Source organism: Mustela lutreola, chromosome 9 (assembly GCF_030435805.1).
Source record: "Mustela lutreola isolate mMusLut2 chromosome 9, mMusLut2.pri, whole genome shotgun sequence".
Taxonomy (NCBI): domain Eukaryota; kingdom Metazoa; phylum Chordata; class Mammalia; order Carnivora; family Mustelidae; genus Mustela; species Mustela lutreola.
The window spans coordinates 27,124,987-27,142,929 of record NC_081298.1 but is presented as its reverse complement, the minus strand read 5'-3'; the positions used below and the strand labels follow the sequence as shown (position 1 = coordinate 27,142,929).

General features: G+C 49.8%; 1 protein-coding gene across 6 annotated transcripts; it reads left to right on the top strand.

The window, feature by feature from the left end:
* Positions 1-1,664: 1,664 nt before the first annotated feature.
* Positions 1,665-16,153, top strand: TBC1D20 (TBC1 domain family member 20). 6 transcript variants are annotated; one of them, XM_059133663.1, is made up of 10 exons: positions 1,673-1,877; positions 2,131-2,402; positions 3,334-3,478; positions 6,155-6,340; positions 8,366-8,446; positions 10,713-10,899; positions 11,047-11,148; positions 12,271-12,412; positions 13,434-13,621; positions 13,886-16,153. In XM_059133663.1, the coding sequence occupies exons 4-10, from the start codon at positions 6,241-6,243 to the stop codon at positions 14,139-14,141; spliced, it is 1,056 nt and encodes a 351-aa protein (XP_058989646.1). In that variant the 5' UTR covers positions 1,673-1,877; positions 2,131-2,402; positions 3,334-3,478; positions 6,155-6,240; the 3' UTR covers positions 14,142-16,153. The 6 variants fall into 6 exon arrangements, with proteins under 6 accessions (XP_058989640.1, XP_058989641.1, XP_058989646.1 ...); XM_059133659.1 differs by having other exon boundaries at positions 3,331-3,478; XM_059133658.1 differs by lacking the exon at positions 3,334-3,478 and having other exon boundaries at positions 1,671-1,877.
* The last annotated feature ends 1,790 nt before the right edge of the window (positions 16,154-17,943 follow it).

The window sequence follows — 17,943 nt, the reverse complement described above, 5'->3', positions numbered from 1 at the left end:
TCTTTTTTTTTTTCCCCCATCACCCTTTCCTGTCCTGCTTCTCTGTGGTTAGTGTCCCTCCTTGGGCTTCTCCAACCTTCTAAGCTTCTCCCCTCTTTTCTAGAACTTGTCACCTCTTGTAAATTAAGTCCATCTCTCCCATCACCCTGAGCTGTACTGAAGAGGTTCATTATGTTGGGTCCCAGCACAGGCCTGCTCTGCATAAGGACCATGAATAGTTGTTGAACAAACAAAAGGGTTCAATAATCTCTATTTTGTGATTTGGGGTCTTTCAAAATACTCATACTTCCTGGTGTCCTGGGTCCCCTGGCAACCCAGCCTAGCAGACCCTAGCTCATCTACAGCTTCCAAGCCCAGGCTACAGGGCAATAGGTATTGTCCATCACAACACAGGAATGATAGTCTTGTTTCTGTTGGCCTGGGAAAGCTTTTTTTTTTAAATTCTCATCTGCCACCTAGTGCTCCTTTAAAAGAGAGTGCATGGGGCACCTGGGTGTCTCAGTGAGTTAAAGCCTCTGCCTTCAGCTCAGGTCATGATCCCAGGGTGCTGGAATCGAGTCCCGCATCAGGCTCTCCGCTCAGCGAGGAGCCTGCTTCCTCCTCTGTCTCTGCCTACTTGTGATCTCTGTCAAATAAATAAAATCTTTAAAAAAATAAAAAATAAAAAGAGAGTGCATGGAGGATCACAAGGCAAAAAGGCATTCTTGGTTAAACTATCACAACTTCATGGTGAACTGTAATTAGACAATATGCTGCTCAGAGATGGGGTACCAGCCTAGGACAAGAACTGGTTATCTCCACTGGGATGCCTTGAACCAGTTGCTGAGCATTTGAGATTAGCTTTTCCCTCTCCATTTTCCCTGAGAGCTAGCCACGCTCCCTTGTTTTACAGAGGGTGAGAGTTGGCCCAAGCCTTGCAAAGACCACACACTTTATCCCTAGAGTTGTGATGGGGAGTAGAGCAGGTCACTCACTGTCTCATCAGCACTGCAAGCAAGAATAGAGCGTGTGCCTGTGCCCCACACTCCATCATGAATCTCAGCTTCTGGGCTTTTCCAACATAAATACATTTATCTTTTCATGGGAAGACAGATGATAAGACAGTAAGATAGTAAGAAGGATAGATAAGATAGGTGCTCATTTTCCGTGAATAGTCAATTTGTACCCCTCGAAAGGGTACAACTCACATAACCATCTATGTGAACCCCACTTTCTGGCCTTGAGCAGTGCACAACCTGCGGAGCTGGATGCTTGGGTTCTTCTGAACCCTTAAGTCACCAAGTATGACGACGGGAGCTCGCGTGAGGAGGTGAAATAGAGGTAAAATCCTTGGTAAACAAAAATAATAGCTCATAATTGTGGGGCAGTTACTATACGCTTCTAAGTGTTCTAGAAACTTTCCCAATAATTCCGTGAGTTCAGTAAGTTTATCATCATCAGTATCATTTTACAGATAAGAAAAGCAAAAGAAATGGCAAAATCTGATCCTGAACACACTTACTCAAGTGTGCCTGCCAGAATCTACAGTTCGTATGGAACTCCCTGGCTCGATCCCCGCGCTCTTCCTTTCGCCTCTTAGAGCGCCTGCGCGTGTGTCCCCGCGACCGCCTTCCGCCTGGCGCAGCCGCCGGTCACGTGCCGGCGCGGGGGCGGGGCCCACGCGGGGACGCCTGCGCGCCTGCGCGCCGCGGGCTGACCGATTCTACCCTGTCCGGCAGAGCCGGCTGTGGGTCCCGCGGCCATAGCTGCGTCTTCCTTCAGCTCTGTCACCAGCCGGGGCTCGGGCCCGAGCCCGGGCCCCCGGGACATGGCCCTCCGGAGTGCGCAGGGCGACGGCCCCACCTCCAGCCGCTGGAACGGCGGCGCGGAGAAGACAGGTACGGAAGCCTGCGGGGCCGCCGAGGAGCGACCTTCGGGGATGGCCCGAGGGGCAGGGACGGCCCTTCGGGGTTAGGCTTGGGACAGCTGTCGGAGGAGCGGCCCGGGCTGCAGGCGGCGTCCGGGAGTGGGGGTTGGGGGTGCCGCGGGCTGGGGGGCCCGAGGGACCGCGCGGGCTGTGCCCAGGCGCCGCGGGCCGGGGTCGGGATGCCGGGAGAGGAAAAGGGTGAGGGGCCCGGTCACGTCTGAAAGGGAAGCGATTCTGGAGTTTGGGAGTCAGCGGATGCTGAGACCAGAGGAATCCTGCTGGCCGACTCGTGTCCCCAATGCGAAGGACGGGCGGGGGATCTGGTCCGGCTTCGTCACGTCTGGGGAGAATTGGGTCTCCCGGAGAACTGAGGCCGAGCCTCCACCCCCGACTCGAAGCTGTCCGGCCACGTCTGCACACTCCTGGTGCCTCCTCCCTAGTTGTAAGGCACGTTTCCCCGACTTCATTCATCTCTCGCCGACTTGAATTATGCAGTGTACGTGCACCACTTATTTCTTTTTTAATTGCCATAAAAATCCAGCCTTTTAAAACGTGTAGTTCACTGGTTCTTAGCACGTTTACAGGGTTGTGCAATCATAGCCACCATCTGATTCCAGAACATTTCTAATTCCAAAAAGAAACCCCCATCACTCCCCATTCTCCCGTCTCTGCAGGTCCTGGCAACCACTAATCTACTTCCTATCTCGATCCTGTGCCGCCTAATTTAATGTTACTTAATTGTGTAGAAGAAAACGATTCTGTCAGATTTTTATAGTTTCATACTAAGCAGTAATTTCTATGAAATCATGGTTGTGCAGTGTTTTTGAATGTGTTTTACATACAGCTAAAACAGGACACTTAAAATTAGTAATGTTTACTCGGTAGGAGGAAAATAATCCCTTTTTCTCCTAAGATTAAGGTAGGCTTCCCATTTTTCCGCCCTCTGATGGGTGCTACCCATAATAGAACCAGCCACATGTGCAACCCACATTTTGGTGAAGCACCTGGTGTCCACACCTTGTTTCTCTGGGCTCATTTTCTGTTATCTTCCTTTCCTCCTACTCACTCCTCATATTACTTCGTTGGGGCCTTTGGCCTTGTAACCCTTTGCTAGTGTTTTTGTATGACATCTGTCCTCATGGCATAATAGTGCCCCAAGCAGTATGGGTTTTGTGACCTGTTGTAATGTCCCTAGGTTGTGAGGCTTTAACTTTTTTTTTTTTTCTTTAACTTTTCCTTGGTTTTGCTTCTCTGTGAGGAATTTGGAGATGAGAGTTTTGTTCTGCTTTTAATCATATTGGAGAATTGTTGGCAAAGTTACTAATATTGGAAGCCCTTTGTAGACCTTATGATCAGATTGGTTTACTCTCTAGAATATTTTTCTTTATTGTTGGGGTAAAGCAGTTTTTTGTTTTGTTTTTAAGTAGGCTCCACAGAGCCCAACAGGGGCCTCGAACTCACCACCCTGAGATCAAGACCTGAACTGATATCAAGAGTCGGATGCTTAACTGACTGAGCCACCCAGGCGCCCCAAGCAGTTTTTCTTAATACATGCTTGTCTTCATGTTTCAGGTAGTTAATAGATCTCTGCTGATTTAGATACTGTTTGTTGAAACTAATTAGGACTTCCAGAAACAGAGGTTACTTTGTTTTATTTTGTTTTTAATAGGAACCTTACTCCAAGTAAGGTAAGGCTTTCCTCTCCCACGGTGTTTATGTGGTACAGGTATGAAGTTCAAACATAAAATTTTAAGTTAGTTTCCAGTGTCAGCATTAAGAGTTCAAGGGATGGGACAGGAGGTGTCTGTCTGAGGGACTCTGTCTCCCCTCTGGCTGGGTCTTCCATTGTTTCTATTTTGGCCAACATTGGTTGGTTTCAGTGTAACTTGTGTTGAAAGACTGTAAAGCTTTCTCTGGGTGCCCGACTGGCTCAGTTTGTGGAGCATGCAACTCTTGATCTCAGGGTTGGGAATTTGAGGGAGTAGAATTTACTCAAAAATGAAAAAAAAAAAAAATTAAAAAGGACTGTAAAGGTTTCTTGATGTGTAAGCTTAAACCAAATTAATCAGTATGTACTCTCACATAAGATTTAATTAGTGTGTAGATTATATGTATTTTGCTCATATGGAAAAAAAAAATTTTTTTAAGACTTGTTTATTTATTTTAGAGGGGGAGTGGCAGAGGGAGAGACTCTTTAAGCAGACTCCACACTGAGCCAGAGCCAGATGATGCAGGCCTCAATCTCATGACCCTGAGATCATGACCTGAGCTAAAACGAAGAGTTGGACACTTAACTGACTGTACCACCTAGGTGCCCCTGAAAAAACTTTTAGAGGATCTTGGCTAAAGTCGTGAGATCAAGCCCCATGTTGGGCTCCCCGCTCAGTGGGGAGTCTGCTTGACATTGTCTCTCCCCCTCTTCCTCTGCCCATTCCCCCCTTTCCATGCACACACTCTAAATCAGTCAGTCAGTCAGTCAATCGGTCAGTCTTTAAGAACTTGATGCATCTTATAAACAAACATTAGACCTGTTAGGTGCTATGCTAACAGAGGGAACTGAGAGTTGATTTTTTCATGATCTCTAGGTGGAGTTACCATTTAATTTAACATCCAAGCTGGGACTTTTCTGAGAGTGCAGTTAGCAGGAGGGGTTTACTGTGGGTAATGATGCCAGGACTATAGACATAAACCAAGAATCTCTCAAACTGGAGCAGGGGGTCACCCTACTCGGTTACCAGGGAAAGTAACAGTCTAGCCAGGAGAACTGGCTTACCTGGGTGAAGAGTCACCTGTGTTGTATTCCTGTCTGCACCTCTGGGTGCATGTGACTCCTGGCCAGTGATGCCTCTGTGTGGTTTGTATGTCACCACTGTCGTAGGTAACCAGGACCATTAGTACCAACTTTCATGGTGTTAATAATGTGTGTCTTGGTGATGGAAACAATTTGTCTCAGAATAGACTGTTACTGAGGAAAGCTGCTTAGTGACCCTTCTAAAGCCTAACCTTCCTGCCAGCGTTACCTTCCCCTTAACTGGATCGTGCACCTTCTTTAAGCTACATCAGTATTTCTCAAATGAGTCTGTTTCCTGTTAGATGAAAGGACCTTGTGTTTCTTGGATCCAAGTCTAGCTTTTGCTCCCTACCCCACCACCTTCCTCTTGAAATCCCCCCTTCCTCTTGAAATTACACTCTTCAGTAAGGCATTCTCAAGTTAGCCTGACCTCCAGCAGGCTCTTTGAGCTCTTTGGTGTCCGCACGTCCCTTTTGGGGGGCAGTTATACTACACAGTATTATAACGTCTCTTTGGCATTGTCTTGTTTAACTTTTATTGCATTTGCTATTCCTAAAATTAGATATACCGCATTAAACTGTGAAAGCATATTAACATATTCTTTTCGATAGAAAAATTACCATAGGACATACATCAACCACAGACTCTCAGCCAATTTCCTAAAAAGGAGTTTAAACACAGTAAAATGTTAGTGTATAAATCACAAACTATCACATAAGGACATAAGATGCTTAAAACATTACTTTCGGCACACCTGTAACTCACATGGTCTTCAAGAAGCAGTTGCTCTGTGTGCACGATCATGCCGCCCTTAGCACCAGCCAACTGGAGACCCAAATACAACCTTCAGTATTCTGCTTTTGAAAATATCTCTATGTAGGGGTGTCTGGCTGGCTCGTTTGATAGAGCATGCAACTCTTCTTAATCTCTAGGTCATGAGTTCAGGCCCCACATTGGGCGTTGGGCGTGGAGTCTCAAAGCCTTTAAAAAAAAAAAAGAAAGAAAAAGAAAAAAATCTCTCTGTAATTCTGATGTTACCACTTGTATTAGTATGTAACTGGAGAATTTTTTCTCACAGGGTTTTAAAAGTAGTGAATTTTGGTGGCATGTATATAAACAAGAGGAAAAAATTTTTATATAAAGACATATGTCTGTTCTGTGAAGTTTGTTACTAGGAAAGAAAGCATTTTATTCTATTCCAAAACATTAATAGTATCAGATATGCCTGAATTCCCTGAGTGTTTATTATCATTGTAATTCCTTTCTCGTTACTTATATGGCCTATCTCCTTAGTGTTTTGCACTAAGTGTTTTGTACTTAGGCACTAATTACAGATCTGTAGATCAACTTTAAAAATACCTACTTGTACCTCAAACCAAATAAGGAGGTTGAGCCCAGCACAGAAAATGCACACATGCTGAATATGCACCTGGTGCCTTTTCTCCTTTGTTTTGCAGACTTGAACGCCAAAAAGAAAAAGAAAGTGGCAGAGATATACCAGGCTCTGGACAGTGACCCCACCGATGTGGCTGCCCTTAGACGCATGGCTATCAGTGAAGGAGGGCTCCTGACTGATGAGATCAGGCAGAAAGTGTGGCCCAAGCTCCTCAATGTCAACACCAATGACCCACCTCCTATATCAGGTAATGGTGAGGGGTGGTTCTGAGGGAAACTTGTCTAGGACACAAGGATAAAAGATGCCAGGGGACGCCTGGGTGGCTCAGTTGGTTGGGCTATCTTCGGCTCAAGTCGTGGGCTCGGGGTCCTGGGATCGAGCCCCCCATTGGACTCCCTGCTCAGCGGGGAGCCTGCTTCTCCTTCTCCCTCTGCCTGCCACTCCCCCTGCTTGTGCTCTCTCGCTTGCTCTCACTCTCTCTCAAATGAATAAATAAAATCTTTAAAAAAAAAAAATTCCAGGATCTTTGATTTTGATACTCATTTTAAGATAACAGTAAATGAGTAAACCTAAAGCAATTTAGAACATGTTTGGGCCTACTCTAAAACTGATAAGTGGAATTTTCTTCAAAAAATGGAATGAACTTTTATTAGGTTGATCGATAGCTTTTATTGGCTGGGTAGGGGAGTTTATTATTCCAGGTTCTATATTCACTTAGAGGTGGGTTATAGGAAATCTGTATTTTAACACAGCTCCGCAGCTAATGCTGGTGCAGATTAACTCATTTTGAGGAACACTGGTTCATGGGGAGAGAGAATACGTCTCTGGTCCTTAAGCAAAACAAAACAAAACTTTTTTATTGGGGAAATACTAAGATCGGTTTGAATTCTAAAGTTCTGTAACAGTATGAAAAGCTGTTACTAGGGCACCTGGGTGGCTCAGTCAGCTGGGAGTTTGACTCTTGATTTCAGCTCAGGTCTCAATCTCGCAGTCATGGGATCGAGCCCCATGTGGGGCTCTATGCTCAGTGGGGAGTCTGCTTGAGATTCTCTCTCCCTCTTTCTCTGCACTTCCTCCCCATGTGCTCTTGTGCACATTCTCTCTAAAATAAATACATAAATCTTTTAAAGAAAAGAAAGGCTGTTATTTAACTGTTTGTAAGGCCCATGAGAAAGCAGTTCCTTGGAATATAGAACAAAATACAAAGAAAGTATGGGAGAGCAGTGAGTACACTCTGTCAGTCATTCACTCAACAAACATTGATTGCTTTCCTGCTATGTATGGCCAGAGTCCAGGTGCTGGAGCTATCATTCGTGTGGCAGGTACTGGTTGTGCTCCTGTTGTGTGCCAGGGGCTACACGTGAGTCCCACGGCCTCTGCTGATGCGCTCAGGGCACTGCTGGGCAGCCCAGTAAGTGTTTAGCTGTTGGAAACTGGCTGCATCAGAGCAGTCAGCCTTCAGTGGGAAGGAAAAGATGTTGCCACATTTCACACTCTAAACCTTGAGATGATGTTCTTCTGTCAGATTCTAGACTTTCCAGATCTTTAGAAGATGAAGTCTGTGTGCAGGGAGGTGTTACGCAGGCTCCTCTGGGAGCTTTGGATTTGGATTGTGCTGGAAATGTGCACCTGTTAGATAAGACTGGGTTCGGGTTGAGGGAAATGTACACCGGTTCCATTTTCAACAGCTAGAGACTGCCGCCTCACTTTCACACTGCGCTGGACTTCTCCACCGAGCACAGGCTCCTATTCACAGTGTCTTAGTTTTTAAATTTCAGGGTCAAGAGAGGTTATGTTCTTCTTTGTGTGAGTGTATCTTAGTGCTCCTTCCTGAACAGCTCAACGCTCCCCAGGCTGCATAGATGTTCGGGTTTCCTGGGGATCTGTGCTTTTAGCATTCGTGATCTCGTTTGATCAGCATAGTCACCTGAGAAGTACATAGGAAGGAAATAGCCCCATTTTACCCACGTGGACGTTGAAATTCAGAGCAGTCCCCCAGTGACACGCAGGAGCAGCCTCCAGTAGGCTTCCTGACTTCTCTTCTGCTCCTTCCGCCTCACCCTGAACAGTGTGCGTCCCTCTTACTGTCGCTGTGACTCAAATGAAACAACCTGTGTGGAAGGAACTAAGCTGGGGATTCCTGGTGTCCCGCCCTCTTCAGGAAAAAGCTGAAGGATGTCCTCTAGGCCCTTGATACCATACGAGAACGTTTCTGTCCTTGATCTGGCTTCCCAGACATTCCTGCAGTAACGTGTTCCTTCTCCTCCCACAGGGAAGGACCTTCGGCAAGTGAGCAAGGACTACCAGCAAGTGCTGCTGGACGTCAGGCGCTCCTTGCGGCGCTTCCCGCCTGGTGAGAAGCGCCCTCAGTCCCGCCACCCGGGAGTTGCTGTCCCAGCTTCGCACACGTCCTCATGCTGCTGCTTCCGTCTGGGCCCACAGTGTGACCTCGAGGGGGCCCCTGCCTCCTCAGGGGCCCTTTGTACTCTCAGTCTGCTGAGACATTCTCTCACCGGCTCGGTCATGTTCAGACCCCCACTGTGAAAGCCTGGCTTAGAGTGATTTCTCTTGGCCTAGAGGTGGTGGATGAAAGACCTAGAGGCTTTCCCCCCTTCAGAGCCACCGAAGAGACTCCATAGGGACTGCTAGGGCCATGGTCCGGCCTTAAAGAGCAGATGGGTTTACAAGGGGGCACTAAGAGGTATCATACCTTCATTTGATTAGATATACAGATAGGGATATCTTATCTATGCCTCTTTTGGGTCCCTGGATCAGAAGAGAGGCCATTCCCTGCACATTTTAAGGGTCTATTTGAAAATATCACTTCCCATTCTGGGAAACTTGAGAATGACCCACTGTTGTCTCCATGTTCACAGCGAAGGAAGCTGGGCAACAGACCTCGTGTTTATGATCCATTTCTCTTCCTTCGGCAGCCTCACCTTTGTTGAGGTCAATGAAGAAAGGAGGATTGCTAAAGGGGACAGGAGCCTCCAAACTCCTTGCCTTACTCTTCTGAAACCATGCTCTGGCTTGGATTTTGCCTCTTAAATCTTGCTTGAGCCCCTGCTTATGATTCCTGTGTAGCCAGTAGCCTGCCCGCTTGCTTTTGATAAAAATGTCTGCCCATGGCCCAGTCCTCTTTCCCTCTCCTGCTGGTTTGGATGAGACCGTGCAGGCAGGTGCCCTCGCTTCCCTCTAGGTAACCTGCTTTTTCTCTGAACCCTTTCTTCCTCTTCCATTTATGGAACATCGGTCTGTGCGGTTCGCTATGTGGGCTGCACTTTCCATGTGGCTTCATATTCTTTTTACATCCATGTTCTTTTGAGCTCAGCTAACCTCTCTTACTCTGAAAATTCAAACAGAGTTTAGTCTTGTTCTCTTACCACTTTGGTTACTTTCCCTAACCATAGTTGTTAATTCCATTTTCTTTTAATTGGGTCTTTTAGAGGAAGCTTTTTTGAGAAGGGGTTTCCAGATATGTCTTGGATCAAGATATATTCCTGTGATTCTTAGTTTGGGTTAGGGGAAAACATGCAACTCTTAATTTTCTTATTTTTATATCATTTCATACCCATAGGAAAGTTGCAAAAATAGGACAAATAATTCCCTAGATGCCTTTTATGCAGATTTCCTTATATGTTAACGTTTAACTATATTTGCTGTGTTGCTGTAGTATTGCTTTGTCTGTCTCCTGTACACACACACACACAGACACACTTTTTTTCCCCTGAACTATTTAAGAATCAGTTACAGACATGGTGTCCCTTTACCCCTCAATATCTCAGGGTGTGGTTCTTAAAAACAAGGCTCTTAAGGGTGCCTGGGTGTCTCAGTGGGTTAAGACTCTGCCTTCAGCTCAGGTCATGATCTCAGGGTCCTGCAATAGAGTGCTGAATCAGGCTCTCTGCTCAGCAGGGAGCCTGCTTCCCCCTGTCCCTCTGCCTGCCTCTCTGCCTAATTGTGATCTCTCTCTCTGTCAAATAAATAAATAAAATCTTTTAAAAAAACAAAAGAACCAAAAAACAAGGCTCTTACAATAAATCAGCAACACACTGAAAACCACTGCTACTAACCTGTAGGTTTTATTCAGGTCTCACCCTTCACTGCTGTAAAGTCCTTTAAAGGAAAAGGCTATAAGAATGCAAGCAGCTCCTATTCAGTCATTCCGTCTCATTAGCCTCCTTGATCCTGGAGAGTAGTTCCTCTGTGTTTTATGGCTTGGTTATTTTTACCAAATTCCCCTCAGTTTGGATTATGTCATGCGTAGACTTGGGCAGGTGCCTGCCGATAGGCACCCCCCAGCGGTGAACCCGAGTTGTTTCAGGGCACCCTGTGAGGGGGCACACACGGGCGGGTGGTCTCGTGCCCGGCACTATTAGCCTTGGCAGCGGGCTGAGGGGGCGCTGGTGGTCCCCCCCCCACCCTGTCCCACCGCCCCTGTGCTCTTTCCCATATGCGAGTAGTGTTGGTGGGGCGGGGGTTTTAGTATGTGCTGCCTGGCTGTTCATAACTCCTCCTTGTTAGTAAACACTTGGCGAATCGTTTGCTGATCATCTTCTTCCCCTCCATGGTAGCAGGCTGCTTGGGGTGTTCAGGCGCATCTCCCTTTCCCCCCGCAGGCATGCCGGAGCAGCAGAGAGAGGGGCTCCAGGAAGAGCTGATCGACATCATCCTCCTGGTCCTGGAGCGCAACCCCCAGCTGCACTACTACCAGGGCTACCACGACATCGTGGTCACGTTCCTGCTGGTGGTGGGCGAGAAGCTGACAGCTTCCCTGGTGGAGAAACTGTCCACGCACCACCTCAGGTACCGGCGCAGGCAGATGTGAGGCTGAGGCTCAGTCCTTGGCCCATTTGCTCATCCCGTTTACCAGTGGCGGGAACCCCGTTCTACCCACTTGACCCTGATCTGAGCATTTGATCTGACCGAGCTCACTGAACTGTCTCCATGCAGGGACTTCATGGATCCAACAATGGACAACACCAAGCATATATTGAACTATCTGATGCCCATCATTGACCAGGTGAATCCCGAGCTGCATGACTTCATGCAGAGGTACGCACATGTCTCCACTTTTTTTTTTTTACGGATTTTGTTTATTTGACAGACACAGTGAGAAGAGAGCATACAAGCTGGGGGAGTGGGAGAGGGAGAAGCATGCCTTCCACTGAGCAGGGAGCCCGATGCAGGGCTGCATCCCAGAACCCTGGGATCATGACCTGAGCCAAAGGCAGATGCTTAATGGCTGAGCCACCCAGGCACCCCCGTCTCCACTTAGGTATATCCGTGCACATGCGCACCCACACCCATTTGACTCTCTCCGGGCCGTGGTCTCTTTTTCACAAGTCCAGCTCTATCTCACCGCCGTCACATGTTGACTAGTGTTAAGTTCTTTCAAGTTGTCCTTTCTGTTTGCCAGCGAGCTGGGTAATTCAGTTCTGTACAGTCTGGGAGCATTTTAATGGGTACTGTGCTCGTGGGGGCAGAATATGCAAGATGTCACAGCCCTTGAGGTCACAGCTGGGGGTGGAGGGAGGTGAGTGTGCCGAGGTGGACTTTGAGGTTATTGCTGCAAGAGAAGGACATAATCAAGAAGGAGACAAGGCCATCTGTTGGTTGTTTTATTCTCCAGGGTCCAAGGAGAAGAAATGCTTCTTTGCAAATCTCATATGATTTCTTTTTTCTGTTTTGTGTAATTAGAAATTAATCCTTGGCCAATGCCTCACCTTCCCCTCCCCCCTTTTTTAAAAATAATGTCTTTGTCTTAAGATGTTTCAATCATCTCATGGTAACAATTAATACAGTTGTGTCTCTAACCCTGAGAATATGTGCCTTTGTCTGCCAAAAGGATATATGACTTTCTCAGAAAGAAAACCATGGTATTCTGTGGTAACAGCTGCTGTTTCTTCCTGTAATTGACATTGGTTAGGCATTAGGAAAGCAGCCAGTGAGATAAGGCAGTCAGGACCCCATCGTAGTTTTAGTGTCATGATGGTGGGTATGTTTTGAGGACTTTGTGTTTGGTGAGAAGATACTGAATTCCTAGGGGGCTGAATTTTCCAGGAAGTGTATTTCCGAAATTCTTCCTTCTCATGAGCACTGAGGACAAAGATGCTCCAGAGAACGGGAAGGGACAGCCCATCGGGGAATCTAACATCTGAGTTTCCTTGCTCTTAGTGCCGAGGTGGGAACCATCTTTGCCCTCAGCTGGCTCATCACCTGGTTTGGGCATGTGCTGTCTGACTTCAGGCACGTCGTGCGGTTATATGACTTCTTCCTGGCCTGCCACCCGCTGATGCCCATTTACTTCGCAGCCGTGGTAGGTACAGGCCACAGGCCAGCACCTAGGTTCACCGTCACCCATTCCAGCTTGATTGTTTTTCCTCAAGGGAAACCTGGCGATTATGGGAAGGTGGGAAAGACGGCATTTCCCAGACTGATGCCCCCGGACACCGCTCTGTGCAATGTGACGAGCGTCATGGGGAAGGATGAGGCCCTGTGTAAAAATAGGATTGAGAAGTACTTGGTTAAACCAAGTTAGAGATCTGTTTCCTGCATGATTCTTCAGAACCTTTAAAATACTCGTGCGTGTTACGAATTGTCCCTGTTCCTCTCGACCTCTCCCGGAACTAGTAGAGAGACTGCCGGCTGCAGGCCAGGGAGGGAGGAGGTGCACCACGACGGGGGAGCACTGACGGGGCTGGGTGGGGTTCCAGTTCTTAGGACGGCCTGAATCGTGGAGATCAGGGCGGAGGTGGGAGCGCATGGACACCCTTCAGGGCTTTTTTTTTTTTTTTTTTTTTAAGATTTATTTATTTATTTGACAGAGAACACAAGTAGACAGAAGCAGGCAGAGAGAGAGGAAGGGAAGCAGGCCCCCTGCTGAGCAGAGAGCCTGATGCGGGACTTGATCCCAGAACCCTGAGATCATGACCTGAGCCGGAGGCAGCGGCTTAACCCACTGAGCCACCCAGGTGCCCACCCTTCAGGGCTTTTGAAAGGGGAGCGAGACTGTTCTTTCTGCTGCTTTGAACCATTATTTTCTGTGTGGGAGCTCCAGGAGTCTCCCTGTGATCCCTTTCCTTTTCTTCCTCCTTAAAGAACCTCCTGCATTTCGTTGGTCAGCCTTCCACATCCTGGGGCGGAAGTTTGCCTGTAGCAGGAAGGGCCAGCCCCCTGGGAAAAGCCCCCTGGGAAAAGCATACATACATTATTCCTTCGTAGCTGGATGCAAGAGTCTGCCATCTTACTGATTTAAATTCCTCTTTAAGGAGAAGGATGTGTAAGTGGCGAAGGCTGTGCGTGGCCCGATCTCTGATGCAAGGCCTTGCTCCCCACAGATCGTGTTGTATCGAGAGCAGGAAGTCCTGGATTGTGACTGTGACATGGCCTCGGTCCACCACTTGTTGTCCCAGATCCCTCAGGACCTGCCCTATGAGACGCTGATCAGTAGAGCCGGAGACCTGTTTGTTCAGTTTCCGCCGTCTGAACTGGCTCGGGAGGCAGCTGCCCAACAGCAGGCCGAGAAGTGAGTGGGGCCGAGGCTCTGGCCGAACTGGGGGTGTCTGTGAATGAGCAGAAGTGGTGGGGGATGGTGTCTGCGGGGTCAGGGCTGGGGGATAGTTCCAGAGCTCTAAGCTCAGGCCCAAGGAATCCCGACTTCAGTCTTCATGGGTCTCTGTCAAGAAGAGCCTTCCGAGCGCAGCAGCTCTGCCCTCAGCCTCTGTAAGGATCTGTTCTTTCCTTCTCTTCCTTCATAGTGTTTCCTTCTTCTGTCTCTCCGCCCCAGCAGGACGGCCGCCTCCACCTTCAAAGACTTTGAGCTGGCGTCCGCCCAGCAGAGGCCTGACATGGTGCTGCGGCAGCGGTTTCGGGGACTCCTGCGACCTGAGGACCGAACGAAAGACGTCCTGACCAAACCGAGGACCAACCGCTTTGTGAAGCTGGCGGTGATGGGGCTGACGGTGGCGCTTGGAGCGGCTGCCCTGGCTGTGGTGAAAAGCGCCCTGGAGTGGGCCCCAAAGTTCCAGCTGCAGCTGTTCCCCTAGAGGCCAGGGAGGGCGCGTCCTCCTCTGGCAACTGAGGTCTCACCCTTCTATGGAAGGATTGGGAGGGGGTGGCATTTCCTTTATTAAAAGGGTTTCTGTCAAGGGTTTTCTCTTCCTGCCCAGCCCCCCCCCACCCAACTGCCCCTGGTCCGCCTTCGGTTCAGAGGCTGCTGGCACCTGGCAGCTGCCCCCGGGGGGCCGGGCCATAGGACCCCTCTCCTTCCCCGCCGCCTGCTCCCTGCACTCCCCACCCGTGCCTCTGGGAGGGGGGCGCTGTGGGTTAAGGGAGCTGCCAGCTGCTGGGGAGCCTGCCAGGCCTGGTTACTGGGGACCCTCTTGGCAGCCCTGTAGTAAGTGGGGCCCCCAGTCACCTTCTGTTCCATCTTCTGCTGCTGGGCTGGGGAGGCAGGAGCTGCTGCCGAGGGAGTTAGGCCTTGGACTGGAGGCAAGGGACAGAGGCTGCTAGCCAGGAATAAGGTCGGCCCCTCTCGAGAGCAGCTCCATTAGCTGGTCAGAAATCAGACAGACGTGAACTAGGTTACTAGGTAAATCCCACCTATTTTCAGCCTAGAAATAACTTGGGCATTCCCAGTCAAACAGGAAGGAATGTGAGGTTGTAGGGCCCAGATATAAACTGGTTTTGCCTGCCTTCTTTTTCCTCCCTTTTCTCTCCCACAAGCCACATGGTGTTGCTCTTCAAGGACACTTTTATTACTATTTTTAGAATTACATATGCCCAACACGTAAGGTACCCTCACTCTAAAAATGATAGTTCCTTCACGGGAAAAATAGTCCTCATCAGCAAGATGAGCTTCTAAGGCCCTGAAGTTTCCTTTCTGCTCAACTGTTGAACATCTCACTCGAGCTAGAGCTTCTGTGTCACCAGCCCCACCCTTCCAGAGCGCCCCAGGCCTGCTCTCCTTCCTTCTCCTCAGACCACTGTTCTCCTCCCAAGTAGGCTCCCACTCCCTCCTGTCTTGGCTTTGTTGGGGGGATTCACTTTATCTCCTCAACTGCTGGTCTCTCCTTCCTGGTTGGAAATGTCACTGGAGACTTGTCAGCCACCAGAAGGGACACACTGCATCCTGAAGCGCTCAGGAGAGGCCGAGACCAGCCAGCCCCCGCCCCAAGCTTCTTGGAGGACTTTCCAGGCCTTAGGGGACAAGATGGGTCATTCAGTCCTGGCCAGCTTTTCCTGTAAGCGAAACCAAGTTTGTTTGCGATGAACGCTGGCTTGGGAAAAAAGTGCCTTTCGCTGCTTTAAAGAATTGAGGTGTGGAGTATGAAGCAGCCATGTACTTTCATTTTCCTGTCTCTTGGGCACTGTTCTCTTGGCAGGTGTTTTCTTAAAGTGAATGTGCCAGAAGTCCTCTCCCTTAGCATCTCCAGACTGCAGAGTGGAGGGTGTTTAGCACGCCGGGCAGCCGGCAGGCCCGGAGCTGTGAGGGCAGGTGTCTCCGCCACGTCACGTGAGGGACGCTAAGCACTTTAATACCAAAGGTTAAAGTGAGGGGTCATTTTCTTAGCAGGAGTCCCACTTGGGGTAAGTGTAATGTGGATGGATTCTTCTCGACAGTGGTGGAATCATGAAGACAGAGGAAATTGTTCCAGGACGGAGAGGTAGTGATGCAGCAGGGAGTCCCAGTCTTCCCCAGCAGGTTTGTCCCCTTACCACCTTTACAGATGGACAGCAGCATTGCGCCTCCTGCCCAGCACTGGGGCCTGTCTGTAAAGAGTAAAGGGGTTGTTGGGGAAGAGGGAAGAAGGGGCATGGCATCAGGCTCCCGGGGCCACAGCTTTCGGATCCCAGAAAGCAAGTGGCACAGGCTTCTGTTGTAGCCTAAGGAGGGGGTTCATTTGTTTGGTAGCTTTGCTGACATCAGGATTCTCCCTGCCAATGAGAAGAAAGCATTATCCTTTTATCTTCAGGTGGTTTACTATTCTGTAAAGAATATCTGTAAATATTTTGTACAGAGCCCTGTATAAAATAAACAGCCATATGTGGTCACTAATCCGTCTCCTCCGTCCTTCTGCTCCCCCACCTCCCAGCCCGGCCTGGGCCTGTGCTGGAGTCTAGGGACTTCAGTTGGCCTTGACCTACCTGGAGAGCTTGGGGAGCACCTGCAGTTCTGTTTCTGTTTCATCTGCAAGAGGTATGACCTTCACACTCCAGGTGCTGCCCCGGGGGCACTGGTCCCAGTTAAGCAGCACAGGTGACATGGGCCATTGGTCTGGGGGATCTTGCCTGTTTTCCACATACTTCTGGAGATGCCTTAGGCTCTAAAGGCGGACATTTGGTTTGGGAACATAATCCAAGTGATGTGAATGCAACTTTATCTCCACATGTAATTGCCTCCTCAGAGGAGGTGTTGAGAGCTGTTCTAGCCAAACTCTACCAACACCTCTTAACACTGCCAGCCTTTGGACAGTGAGAGCCCAGGGCAGTACCAAGTGGCGTCCATCTTGAGCCTGAGGCCACCTTGGAGGCATGAATCCGTGTTGTCTAGGACGTTTATTGATGCTTCCCTGGCCCAGAGCAGAGGTGGGACGGCGCCCAAGCTGGACAGGCATCACTCAGCTCTTAGGCCATGTCCCACCTCCACTGGCCAGCCCCGTGCTGCCCCTTGACCTGACACTCCTGACCACAGCTGGGGTGGCGGGATGGCTAGTGTGTCACTTCCTGGCCTTGTGAGGTGAGGATCCGCCCCTCCCACACCGGCAGCTTCGTGAGCAGAGGTGTGCGAGCACGTGCGAGGCCTTTACTTCCATTTCAGTGAACATTTACTGGTCCATAAATGCCGCTAGTCAGCCCGACGCCAGGGGGCCCCGCCGGGCTCATCCAGGGATTATGTGGGGACTGCAGGGAGGAACAGGCCTGAGGCTTTTGCCAAATGCAACCAAGAGGTGACGGGCCCTGAGGCTCAGCCTGGCTTGTTCTTCCCCGTCTTGCATCCCCTTATCCCCTTACCCCTCTCCCTTCTACTGTGTCACCTGCTGCCTTTTCCCCCTGTCCTTAGAAAGGCCCTCTATTCGCTAGTGGTCTTCTCCAGAGGTACAGACGGTTGGAATTGGCCCAGCAGCCTCCGTGAGCCAGTGAGGTTGTGGGCTTGCCTCCAACTTCCTGCCTTTGCAGTGTGGGGCTTTCGTGTTAGCCCCGGACACGAGAGGATAACCTGTCAGCTTCGGCAGGGGCTGGGCAGCCCAACCTCCACGGCCACCCTCACCAGCAGCAGCTGCTCTCATCGGAGCAGCAGGCTTCCACTCGCGGTCTCCTGCCCCAGGATGGAGACTGTCCTCTGGCTGCTTGCTCAGGTGGGTGGCTCCAGTCCAAAGCCCGTGGGATTTGGTTTCCAGCCTGTCCTGGTGAGTTTGCACAGGGCTTTCAGCAGTCTGGGCCTCCTGGAAATGGGCTGACCGCTTGGGAGGGGGAAGTGCCCCCACCCGATCCAACATAGGGAGTCCTTGAGGCCCGCTCGTCCTGGCTCCTTCACCCACTGGCGTGTATGTCTGGTGCTGGAGGCAGAACCTGGGAGCCCTGCACCCCTCCATTTGTACTCCTGACCCTCTGCTTGGCTGCAGCAGACTCAAACTCTCGGACTCTCTGGCACAGTGGCCGAGTGAGCGGAGCTGCACAGCCCCCGGGGCCTGTCTTGTCTTCATTTTTGATACAGCCGTGGGGAAAGACAGACCCCATCAGTACCTCTTAATGCTACTGGACAAAGAATGGTACAAGGCCCCAGGAAAGGCCACAGTGTGGGGCATACTGGGGGTGAGGACAGGGGTGAACCGGGGAGCCAGTCAC

What these genes read in the sequence shown, in the direction of transcription:
- TBC1D20 (XM_059133657.1), top strand. Translation starts at nt 1,808, where the DNA reads ATGGCCCTCCGGAGTGCGCAGGGCGACGGCCCCACCTCCAGCCGCTGG. An exon ending in CGGCGGCGCGGAGAAGACAG is followed by an intron (nt 1,878 to 6,154) that starts GTACGGAAGCCT and finishes TTTGTTTTGCAG; the next exon opens with ACTTGAACGCCAAAAAGAAA. An exon ending in CTGCATGACTTCATGCAGAG is followed by an intron (nt 11,149 to 12,270) that starts GTACGCACATGT and finishes CCTTGCTCTTAG; the next exon opens with TGCCGAGGTGGGAACCATCT.